The 12,607-nt window shown below is 34.1% G+C and overlaps 1 protein-coding gene across 1 annotated transcript in view; it reads right to left on the bottom strand.

Annotated features, from left to right (window-relative positions):
• Window positions 1–10,542: 10,542 nt before the first annotated feature.
• LOC145164124 (cysteine-rich receptor-like protein kinase 2) overlaps window positions 10,543–12,607 on the bottom strand; it is a 30,319-nt gene continuing 28,254 nt past the window's right edge. Inside the window, exons 5-8 of the mRNA XM_079082848.1 lie at window positions 11,504–11,714; window positions 11,166–11,397; window positions 10,934–11,087; window positions 10,543–10,785 (exon numbers count right to left, since the gene is read on the bottom strand). Of these exons, the coding sequence (XP_078938974.1) occupies window positions 10,543–10,785; window positions 10,934–11,087; window positions 11,166–11,397; window positions 11,504–11,714 (840 nt within the window). The remainder of the gene's footprint in view (window positions 10,786–10,933; window positions 11,088–11,165; window positions 11,398–11,503; window positions 11,715–12,607) is intronic.

The following is a 12,607-nucleotide window of genomic DNA, read 5'->3' as shown; positions in this document are numbered from 1 at the left end:
ATATTGTGTAAATACCTGCATGGCTGGGTTTCACTTTCCCATCCTTAGCATCTTGCAAGTACTTTGGGCAGTTTTGCTTCCAGTGTGCCTTTTCATGGCAATAGAAGCATTCAGCCTCATTAGGATTGGCAGAAGGAGTGACAGAACCTCTTTTGGTTCCACTTGAAGAGGAGCCATCAAGGGACTTTCCCTTGGTACCCTTCGAAGGGCTCTTCATCTTCTTCCCTTTACCTTTCCCGATAGCCAGAACAGGGGCGTTGTTAGGAGTAGAAGTAGTAACAACCGATTTACCTTTAAGACCACTTTCGGCGATCTTCAAAAGTCCTTGAAGTTTGCTGAGTGTAACTTCCTCCTTGTTCATGTGATATGTCATTCAGAATCGATCATAATACGAAGGTAAGGAGTGCAAAATGATGTCAATTGCCAGCTCCTCGGGGAAGTTCACATTCAATTTCAGCAAACGGTCCACGAATCTTTGCATTTTCTGCATGTGGCCCGTGATGGGTTCACCATCCTTCATCCGGGTTGTTATCATGGAGGAGATGATTTCATATCGCTCTTGACGAGCACTCTGATGGTATCTGTCCATCAAATCTTGGTGCATCTCAAAAGGATAAAAGTCCTCATAGGACTTTCGGAGCTCGACTGTCATCGTGGCCAAAATGATACATGCCACCTTAGTGGCATCTCTCTCATGTGCTCGGAATTCAGCTACCTCCTCTGGAGTAGCAGACGACTCATCAAGTTACTTAAGCTCCTTGTCGAGGACATATTCCGTGTCCTCATACCGAGTAACCATCCTGATGTTCCTGATCCAATGCATAAAGTTGGATCCATCGAAGATGACTCTCCCACAAAGGTTCATGAGAGAAAAGGAGCCGATAGGGTTTGAGCCAGAAGCAGCATTGTTGGAAGACATCTGAAAAGAAAGAAGGACAAGTTTAGATTAGATATAAAGATAGTCCTTAATATGACACCAAAATGTAATATTAAGGCTAGGACCCAACACAATATTTTATAACTTTGAAGAGGGATGCCGTAATCCAAGCTATAAAATATTTGAAGGTAAGTGAATGACGATTCACCAATTTCCACCATGAAAAACGAAATAAATTATTAGGTTTTAATTGGTTTTGAAACTCCTAGATTCTTTTGAGATTCATTGAAATTTTCAATGACATGTTTCAATCTCGATTGTTCCCTTCAAGTTTTGGGACTGGGATGCTGAGGATTACAAAACAAGGTGTGAATTAACCATGCAAATTACTTGGTACTCTTAATGTTTATCACCTAACCGATGTGCCGGTTAACCACACGCGCTCCACCGATCTATGATAAAACTTAAGCCACCCTTTTCCTACCTTGTTAAGTCCAGGTTAGTGTGCCGGTTAACCACACACACTCCACTAACGACTTAAGCAAAGTGCAAAGTGTAATTTCATGGGTTAGCACCATATTCACATTTTCCTAAAGTAACTAAGATTGGGAATTTATAAAACGTTTAGTTACTTTATAATCATCATACTTTTAATGAGGATTAAAGTCATTGTCTTACCGGTTCGGCTAACAACCCTCCACCAGTCAAGGAAGCGGTGGGTGAGAGTGGACACCGATTAAGATGCCATTTTATATGCAACAACCTTATACCCCCCTTATAGACCGGCTTCGGGAATGAGGCCTACTAACGGTCAAACGACTTGTTCTTATACATACATACATACATACATACATATATATATATATATATATATATATTATTAACTTATAATATTATAAAGTATAAGGGTTGAATTTTGTCACACCCCAAAACCAAGAACGACGGAAACGTTCTGGGGCGGAGGACGTCATGTACAGTATCACAACAATGAATAGTAGTAAACAAGCAACAACATCATCCATTGCATTAATAATATAATTTTAATATAAGTGTGTTCTGACAATTTAATAGACACCAAGAATACAAATCAAAATGAAAGATGAGTCTTGAACGAGCTCCATCTTCTCTAAACCCTGCATCGGTACCTCTCTACTGGTGACCTGAAGATACAAGTTATTTTGAAAGAGAGTATCAGCTTTATAGCTGGTGAGATCATAAGTATTTTAGTGTCTGTATTTGTAAGAAAGTATTTGTAAGTATGTGAAGTGTAAGTATGTAAAAGCTCGTGAATGTTTGTAAAAGGTTTGAATCTCCTAGAAAACCCTATGTTTCCTACTAAAAGTAGCCTTCTACCAAGGCATCTAGTATCTGTGTGTGTGTCTCTTGTAAGAGTATGTATTTTCCCAAATCTAACTATCATTAACCAAAAGTATAGTTTTTACATTATTGTTTATTGTGTGAAGATCACAAAGGAAATGTAATGGGAAAATGAAATAGTACTGTAGTGTTGTATTAAGTAACTACTGCTGTACTAACTACCTTAAACCAATTGTAATTTAAAGTACCATGTGATCGGCCTGTATCCTACTACCGAATCTATAGAAAAATGACGATGTAAGATGTCGTAAGAAATGACGTTTGGCACCCGTAGACTTGCAAGTCCCACTGTAGCGAGCAACAAGGTGTAGGATAGTGAATCCAGTATAGATCTATACGCAAACTCATACGCTCCCCAATTAAGGATATTCTGGATACAAAACGGCCATGACAGGTGATGTCATGCCCCGTTACGTGGCTCACATAACTGAAGAAATGTATATGTAATGTATGTGCTAGCTGTATTGTATGTTCTCCCTCTGTCTAGTCTGTATTGTAATGTACTGTGTGTACTAGCTGTATTGTGTTCTCTCTCTATCTAGCATGTATTGTAATGTATTGTGTGTACTAGCTGTATTGTGTGTTCTCTCTCTCTATCTAGCATGTATTGTAATGTATTGTGTGTACTAGCTGTATTGTGTGTTCTCTCTCTATCTAGCATGTATTGTAATGTACTGTGTGTACTAGCTGTATTGTGTATTCTCTCTCTATCTAGCATGTATTGAAATGTATTGTGTGTACTAGCTGTATTGTGTGTTCTCTCTCTATCTAGCATGTATTGACTCATGTATGAACTGACTCATTGTATGATTCATTGTTCTAGTAATAGTATTAGTAACTCCCTAAACTACACCTATAGTAGCTTACCAGTAGTATGATTTGAATGTATAAACATGTATGTATGCCTTTGCTACCCAAAGGTTTTGAATAGAAAGAAGGAACTTTTATATCTATATACATATACATAATATATAACTAGGATTCAAACGACCTTCGGACAAATAACCGATACCTTAAGTCCACAACCAAACGAGGAACAGGAGGTAAGGTGAGTTATCGGTTCTAAGTCCTTTCAATCCTACTTATATAACTATATCTATAAAGATATACATTTAACAGAAAATAAGTGTAAAAGAGTTTAAGTAAAAGTATTTGACATGAAAAAGGGTTTTGTAGAACAGTTTGAAGTAAAACAGTTTGAAAAGTAAGAAATACACTTGTTTGGTAGTTATTAATCACATGTGATTGATATAATAACTATAATAGATCAACTTGTATCCCCCCATAAAAGCATTTAAAAACATTTAAAAGGTTAATTAAGGGGTATGAACTCACCTGTAGTGACTGGTTTGGATGAACGGATTGATATAGGATGCTAAGTGTCAAGTGAAGACTTGAGCACACACAAGGATCCTAGTTAACATATAATGACACATATATGTATCCAATTAGTTATAAAACAACTAATTAACCAAGTTAAGACATCCTAAGACATGTAAAACACTTGATTTAAGTGCTATAAGTCCTAAGGATTGCATCTAAGGGTGGTAGGACTTGGCTATTGAGTTTAGGGTTCAAGGGGACCCTTTATTGGAGTTTACGGTTTTGTGACCATTACCCCTTGAGTTTACGGTCGTAAACCCATGATTTTACGGCCGTAAACTCATGGTACTTATACCATTTTGCGATTTTAAGCTTTTCAAGTCATAAGGAAGCATCCTACTTCATGTATAAGCCTTAGGAAGTGTTTGTGGCATCATTTCACTCCTAAATGGAGTTTACGGCCCATGGACCACTTCTCCATGTGTTTACGGCCGTAAACCCCTATGGTTTATGGTCTTTTTGATGTTTTAAGTCCTAAGCACATCAAGGATGAGATCTAAACTAGTTTACAAGGCTTGGTAGGGACTAGGGCACACTTTGGCCCCTTTATTAGGGTTTACGGTCCAAGAACATCTTGAACCGTAAACACCTTTGATCTAGTGTTTCCTTGCGATTTCTAGATGTTTTAGGAGTGTAAAAAGTCTTATGACAAGCCAAGGTAAGAGTACTTACTATGTAGAAGCTTGAAGAGGTGCTAAAAGTCCAAGAACACTAGTGTGTGTTCTTGGTGTTCTTGGTGAAACTAAGAACACTTGAAGATCTACACAAATGGAATGATTTCATGGATGAAATCTTGTAAGATCACTAGATTAGGGTAGATATCAACTAAAAAAGGAAGAAAACACTAACTTTCTTGAAGATTTTTGAAGAACTTTGGATGATACTTGAGAGAGAATTGGTTCTAGACTTGGAAGTGTGAAAAAAAGTTAAAAATAAACTAAGTGTCACTTATATAGTCATTAGGGTTTACGACCCTAATACCATTTGGGCCGTAAACTCCAAACTCTTGGAGTTTTTGGAACTTTATTGATGCACAATAAACCCTAGGGCATCCTCTCTCCTGTTATCTCCTGAAGTACTAACTTCAAAACACTCAAACTTATTCCAAAAAGCTTGAAAGTTAGCAGAAACTGTTTTGACTTCTATTGAATTGAATGGTTGTATAGGACAGAAATTTCGGGTTGTCACAAATTTTAACTTTTAAAATTCTAGGAGTTGGAACTAAAGTTTATAAGGTGACTTTACATGTTCCGAAACTTGAGGGCAAGTTTTTGTAACTTTCAAAACTTTTCAACTTTTATAACTTATGAGTTAATGGTTTATTAAAATGAAAGACTCTTCATTTTTTGTAACCTATGTGTTCATTAATGGACTTTAAAAGAAAGACTTTTGGTAATCCATAGCTTGAGGACAAATTATGGATTCCATTAAAACACATCAAGATCAAGAATTAAACTAACAAAATAATTCCTATGATCTACCAAACTCATAAGTTCATGAACATTCATATCAACAATTTCAAGAATCATAAACAACACATACAAAACTTGAAATTTTTATAATAGCCATTGTAAATGGATTAGCATAACCATTACACCATCTAAAACAAGTTTTATAAGACCAAAACAGCTTAGGGTAATGTTTCTAGTCCATTTCCAGCAGCAAAACTCGAGAATCTGCATTCAGGGCCTCCTACTCGTCGAGTGCAAGAACCTACTCGACGAGTAGGATGAAATAACACATGGACTCGTCGAGTCCCCCATGTACTCGGGGAGTTCACGCCGCAGAATGCATAAAACTTGAGTTTTTTCAACAATTTGCATCAAGTATCAAGAAAACAAACCTGGCTCTGATACCACTGATGGGTTTTGTGCATTCTAACACTCCTAAGGTGTACATGCAACCCTAGAAACCTTGGATCTATGTTTTACTAAGATACATGCAAATTTGATTTTCCAACGTTCTTAACCTAACTAGCATGGCATGGGGAACTTTGAAACATAAAAGCTAGTAGAAAGAGCATACCTTTTTGTTGCTTGGATTCCTTGAGAACTTTCTGAGCCTAGCACCTCAAGTGTGATGCCTCAAATGTTTCACACAACACCACAAAACTTGGAATAACTTTGAGAGAAGTCCACACTCACTCCAAATCGGCTAGCCCTCTTGTTCTACACATAGTACCGATTTTGGTAGCCCATGGGGTCCTTTTATAGTTGTGTCACAAGTAGGGTTACACCATGTAAACCCTAATTGACATGGCTTTTCATATTCCATGATCCATGGGTTTATAACCTTCATGGAGTATCCATGGAGCACCTTATGGATTTAGCCCAATCCAATAAACCATGGATCATTAACCCACTATAAAAGAACGGATGATTTACACAATCAACCCCATATATTTAATTAGTCTCCTTTTTGATCAAAACTAATTAAATAATATTATTAATATATTAGAACTTATAATATATTAATAAACCATAAGTGTCCTTTCTCTCATTTAGTCTATCCAAGTGTTGCAATGTCATGCAACCCAAATGGACCATGCCAACCGGGTCAAGTACATTCCAGAAATAGTTATAAACTTAGACACCTAATCCAACATCTATTACATGAATAGTGTGCCTTCATGTAATTCTACTAGGATTAATAGTTCCTCATCCATTTGTTGTGTTTCTAAACTTACATGGCATAACAGACTTGGTCATCCTTCTGATCAAGCTTTAGTTTCCGTAAAAAACCAACTTAATTTTGGAAATGAAGCACTTCCTCCTTGTGATGTGTGTCATCAAGCTAAGAAAACTAGAGAGTCCTTTCCGGTTAGTCAACATGTCACATCTAAACTTGGTGAGTTAGTCCATCTAGATGTATGGGGTCCTTATAGAGTGACTAATATAGAATGATTTAGATAATTCTTGACTATTGTGGATGATTTTAGTAGAGCTAATTGGGTTTACTTGTTAATGTCAAAGGATGAAGTTTTTTATTGTGTTCTTGTTTTCTTTAAGATTCTTTATAATCAGTTTGAAGTTAAAATTAAAACAGTTATGTATGATAATGGAACTGAATTTTTAAATCATAAAATGAAACAATTGTTTGAGTCTAAAGGAATTTTGAATCAAACTTCCTGTGTTCACGCTCCACAACAAAATGGAGTTGTGGAGAGAAAACACAGATCTGGTCGTGTTGTACACATGCCAATTAGAGTTAGTGACTATGTTGTGGAAGGAAGACATAAATATGGAATTGAAGATCTGTTAACTATTCTTCTCTTAATAATGAAAATCTTTTCTTTGTTTCTAATCTTAATAAAACAATTGAACCAAAAACTTATAGTGAGGATACTTTAGATCCAAATTGGATAAAAGCAATGAATGAGGAATAGAAGGCCCTTTATAGAAATAATACTTGGGAAACTACTGATCTTCCTAAAGGAAGAAAAGCCATAAGATGTCGTTGGATTTATAAAATCAAGTATAAATCTAATGGTGAAATAGATATGTTTAAAGCTAGACTTGTAGCAAAAGGATACAGTCAACGAGAATGTATTAACTATGAGGAGACATTTTCTCCTGTAGCTAAAATGGTTTCTGTAAGAATTGTTTTGTCCTTAGTTGTTCATCATTCTTGGCCTTTATATCAAGTTGACATAAACAATGCTTTTTTTATATGGTGATTTGTCTGAAAATGTTTATATGGAACTTCTTGAAGGATATCATTGTAAGGGTGATACCAGAGTTTGTAAACTAATAAAATCTCTTTATGGACTTAAACGGGCTCCTAGGAAGTGGAATGAAAAGTTATGTCATTCACTTTCAATTTTTTGGGATTAAGCAAAGTATAAATGATTATTCTCTGTTTGTCAGGAATCATGAAAATACAGTTGTAATTTTGTTAGTTTATGTTGATGATATTATTCTCACTGGAAATAGTAATGTGGAGTTGGAAAATGTTAAAAAAAAAAAATTAAAGTCTCAGCTTTTTTTATTAAGGATTTAGGAGAACTAAAATATTTTTTGGGAATTTAGGTTATTAAAACTGATAAAGGAATTTGTCTAAATCAAAGAAAATATAGTTTGGAATTATTGCACGAGTTTGGAATGCTTGCTTGTAAACCTGTTAAGACTCCTCTTGAAGCAAATCTGGTTATTAAACGTGAATGTGATTTGGATAGTTCTGATTATGTGGTCAATATAACTGAATTTCAGAAATTAATTGGAAAATTGATTTATTTGACTATGACCCGTCCAAATATATCATATGTTGTTCAAATTTTAAGTCAATATATGCATAAACATTACAAGTCCTATTTGAATATTTCATTCAGACTCTTGAGATATCTGAAGGATACTCTAGGTATGGGTATTCATGTAACAAGACATAGTTCTCTAAATCTTATTGTATTTGTGGATGCTGATTGGGCTAAATGCATCTTCAGTCGTAGATCAGTTACTCGTTATCTTGTATATTTTGGAGGTTCTCTTGTATCCTGGAAAATCAAGAAAAAAAGTACAGTTTCTCATTCTTCCACTGAATCTGAATATAGACCTTTAGGTTATGTGGCTTGTCAAGTGATATGGGTTTTGAAATTGTTGTTTGATTTTGGGATAAAAGGCTTAACTCCTGTGAATATTTTTTGTGATAATGAATATGCCATTAAGTTGGCTTTAAACCCTGTTTTTCATGAAAAAAACTGAACATTTTGAAATTGATCTCCATTTTGTTCGAGAAAAAAATTGAAAATGGTGTATTAAAATTAAATAAAATTGATTCTTTAAATCAAAATGCAGACATTTTGACTAAAGTACTTGGATTTGCTAAACATGAATATATTTCTGATCATCTTGGTCTTATTATGTGTTTAAAAGAATTAATGTTCAATTTGTGTGTGTGTGTGTGTGTGGGGGGGGGGGGGGGGGGCGTTGAAATGTATCACTCATTATCATCAAACAAAACATTAATTCTTATTGAGGGTAAGTTTTGTATATTTCTTCTTTCTGTTGGATATTTTGTGTAAATTGTTATGCATGATGTCGGGTTTATACGCGGGTCTTGGGTTGCTCCATTGAGTAGCTGATGGTTTCTTTACCCGATGTATATAATGTGTAGTTGTTGATCATTTGATTCATTCATTCACTTCATCTCTATAGAAAACTCTCTCGTATTAGGGTTTGTTCATATTTAGGGTTACATAGATTAGAAGGTTGTTCTTCTGTGAAATTGATCTTCAGGTTCTTGTAATCGTTTGAGTGTGAGTGTAAATGTAGTGAGGATTTCCTGTGTAAGTTGATGTATGATCGAACTGGTTTATATTGAATAAACTGTTCAAGTTGGGAATCGTTGGTGTTTTTTACTTTATTTACAAGAAAGAACAAAATTCTCCAAAGAGATGAGCAATTCCTACTCTTATACCACTTGATGAGTGAAGAATTCAATGGACAAATAAAACGCAGAAATTAATGAACACAACAATGTAAATATTAATTGTTTAGCTATTTGATTGATGAGGATCTGAGTTACAATTTAAAGGCTCCAATAAGAAAGGTTATGAGCACAAAAGAGTACCCGAAGCGTAACCTAATCTAATGAGTAACGTCATTATATATAGATAAGGAGGTGTAGTCAACTAACTATACATAAAACATGGACATACACAGTTGAATTCCCTAAGTGCTCACACTATCATGCACTAACTTGTTAGGAGCAAGATAGTACACGTGATCACTTTACATACCGAAGGAGCATAATATGCTATATAACCTACTTTGGTATCTACATAGCCTTCATAAACCTAAAGTGTCTTCGACAATCTTCTGACTTCGGCAAGTAGAAACTTCGGATAAAAAAACTACTTTGGATTTCTTCACAAAAATTGAAATCAACAATATGTAATCATGTAATGTCAGTTGCTTAGGTTTCTCTCTTATGTCATAAGCTAATTCTTGGTGTTAGTTATTTTTAGATAGGTGTTTCTAGTTCTTGTAATGTTTTTTCTATCTTAAAATATTGTATCTTTTTCCACTCCAACCTGATTGTTTTGTTTATAATTCTCCCTTGTCTTTTAAAAATTTGTTCTTTGCTTATTCTTTTAATTATTACAACTCCAAACAAACCTTCCAATCATTTAACGATAGAAATATGTAGAACCAAGCTTCATAGTTATGTCTAAAAGGATTAGTATAGGAGGTAACCAGTAGGGTAGGCAAATTCAATAAACCATAAACCAAATCCTTGAAGAGATTATAGTTGTTAACCAAGCATAAGAATGTATGTTATAATGTGTCCATATTCATCCTCTACATGAAAAGTGTTGGAAAATAATCTAATTATATATGTCCTTGGACCATTTATGGAGTGAAATAGTTTATTGGGTAAAATTGTTATTTGCATCATAAGGTTTCCCTAAATGACTAATTATATCCCAGAATTATGTTTTTTGTTAACCAATTTGATTAATTGAAATATAACAGAGACAAGTTATCTGATATATATATTTCCCCAAAATATTCATTTTACATATATGCCATCAATTTTTATGGAATGATGATGGTTCTCCATTCTCTACATAATGGATAATCCAACACCCAAATCATTCTAATGAATCGTGTAATATTTCTCATCCTGGAGAGTGCATCATTTTGGCGAATTAGTGGATCATAAAGCAATATATTCACATATTTCTCCAACCATAAGTTCTTATCTGGTTTGTCACTTAACTTGATTGAATTTATATTGAATTAAATGATAAGTCGATATAAATGGCTTTAAATCTCAACAAAAGGTCTACTCATGTCGCAAAGAGATATCACCTATATTATGATTTCAGATCTCCTAAGTGTTCAAAAGTACGTTCATTTCCCCGAAGAATTTTAAACACCATACTGTCAGTTGTGGTTTACCTCTCATCAGCCCTCTTTATCCAGAGTGATGAATGTAGAATTGTTGCCAACCTTTCTTCGCACCAATGATCTTTCATTTGAAAGCATTAACACGACTTGTGACATGGTTGGTCTAATACCAACCGGTGATTGCGTGCATGTTAAAGCAATTTCAATTATCTTCTTGACATGTTCTTGTTCACTTTGGGCTAGATTTAAGTTCTCATCAATGACCTTTAGATGCATGTTGTTCTCATACGACCTCCATGCCTGGTCATATTTCATAGCAAAGAAGAAATATAATTATCAACCACTCTATAAAATTGGTTCATCAATAGAACATAGATACCTAAGCTTTATACTCAATTACTAATTTTCAAATCATTGCTCCTTAAAATTTTATAAGGTTGTATCTTACATCTTCAAGGAGGTAATGCATGTCGGATCTGTGGGAGTTCATATCGTTGCACCTTCGACCACTAATGATTTCAAGGGCCACGACACCAAAGCTGTATGTATCCACCTTCTCTGATAAATGTCCATGAGTTGCATATTCTGGTGCGGTATAACCCCTATATTAACATTTAAACAAATTAATTCCAAAAGAATAAAGGTTAACGAATAAAATATCAAATGCTAAATAAACTCACAAGGTCCCAGCAAATTTAGTGCTGACATGGGATTGATCTTCACTTTGAAATCTTGCTAATCCAAAGTCTGCAATTTTTGGCTGAAAATATTCATCGATGAGAATGTTTGCTGATTTTATATCCCTATGAATTATTTTGATATGGAATTCATGGTGTAAATGTGCAAGACCCCGAGCTATCCCAAATATGATATCAAACCGTTGTTTCCAAGTTAAACTTCCTCTTGCTTCACCTGTTTGTTATTAATTTACATTACAGCAATGAAATTATAACCAAAATATATAAACAATCAATCATGTAATTCTCATTATCTTCATAATAAATACCAATCAACTTACCCCACAAGAATCTATCAAGGCTACCTTTAGGCATGTATTCCAGGACCAAAAGGAGCTCTGGTCCTTCACTTGACCATCCAAGAACACGAACTAGATTACGGTGACGAACGCTGCTCATCAGTTTAACTTCATTGTCAAATTCTACTCTTGCTCTGCCATGTCGTACAAGGAGTTTCTTCACGGCCACAACATTCTTGTCGAGTAAAATTGCCTACAAAAAAAAATACAAGACTTCCATATAAATAACAGGAAAAAATTTATGAAATTATGTAATGGTTTTTATGTATGAAAAAAATTACATAAACGGTCTTTGTGTAAATTATATATATAATGGTACTTTTAAGTATGACAAAATGGTCTCTGTGTAAGTAGTAATGGTCCTTAAGAATGAAAAAATTATAGAAAGGGCCTCGATGTAAAAAACAATTATGTAATGGTCCTTAAGTATGACACATTTATAGAAATAGTATTTGTGTAAGATAAACTTATAGAATTGGTCCCTGACTAATAAAAAAATTACATAAATGGTTCTTAGGTAAAATAAAAATTTAGTATTGGTGGTTGAGTAAGACAACGTTACTAAAATGGTCCATGTATAATAGAAAAATTACAAAATTGGTCCCTATGTAATAACGATATTACATAAATGGTCCATATTTATGATAACATTACAGTAATGTTTTCGTTGTAATATCAAAATTATTGAAATGATCCTTATGTAAGAGAACATTACAAAAATAATGATGAAAATATATGATTAATAAATATGTTGTAATACCAGACATCCCACTAGCTACAGTCTTAACAAAGATACACATCAAACATGATGATCAAATCTTAAACTTTTAAGACCAAATAAATTAAGTTATAGGAAATCTTATATCAAAATGTTTGTCCTAGTTGTGTTAGAACTTCTTTGTAATTACAAATGCTATGTTTTAGTGCATTCAAGTATTCATTTGAAAATAAAATGAGTTGCCTTGTATCCTTAACTCCTCATTTGCTTTTAAAAAAAATTGTAAGTTATAATGGCTTTAATTGCTTTTAAAAGAAAATAATATGATGTGTTAAATATTGCATTGTAGTATGGAAAAAACTATTGTA

This window comes from Lactuca virosa, chromosome 3, assembly GCF_052849685.1.
Source record: "Lactuca virosa cultivar CGN04683 chromosome 3, Lactuca_virosa_CGN04683_v6, whole genome shotgun sequence".
In the NCBI taxonomy this organism is placed as follows: Eukaryota; Viridiplantae; Streptophyta; class Magnoliopsida; order Asterales; family Asteraceae; genus Lactuca; species Lactuca virosa.
This window is presented reverse-complemented; position numbering and strand designations above follow the sequence as displayed.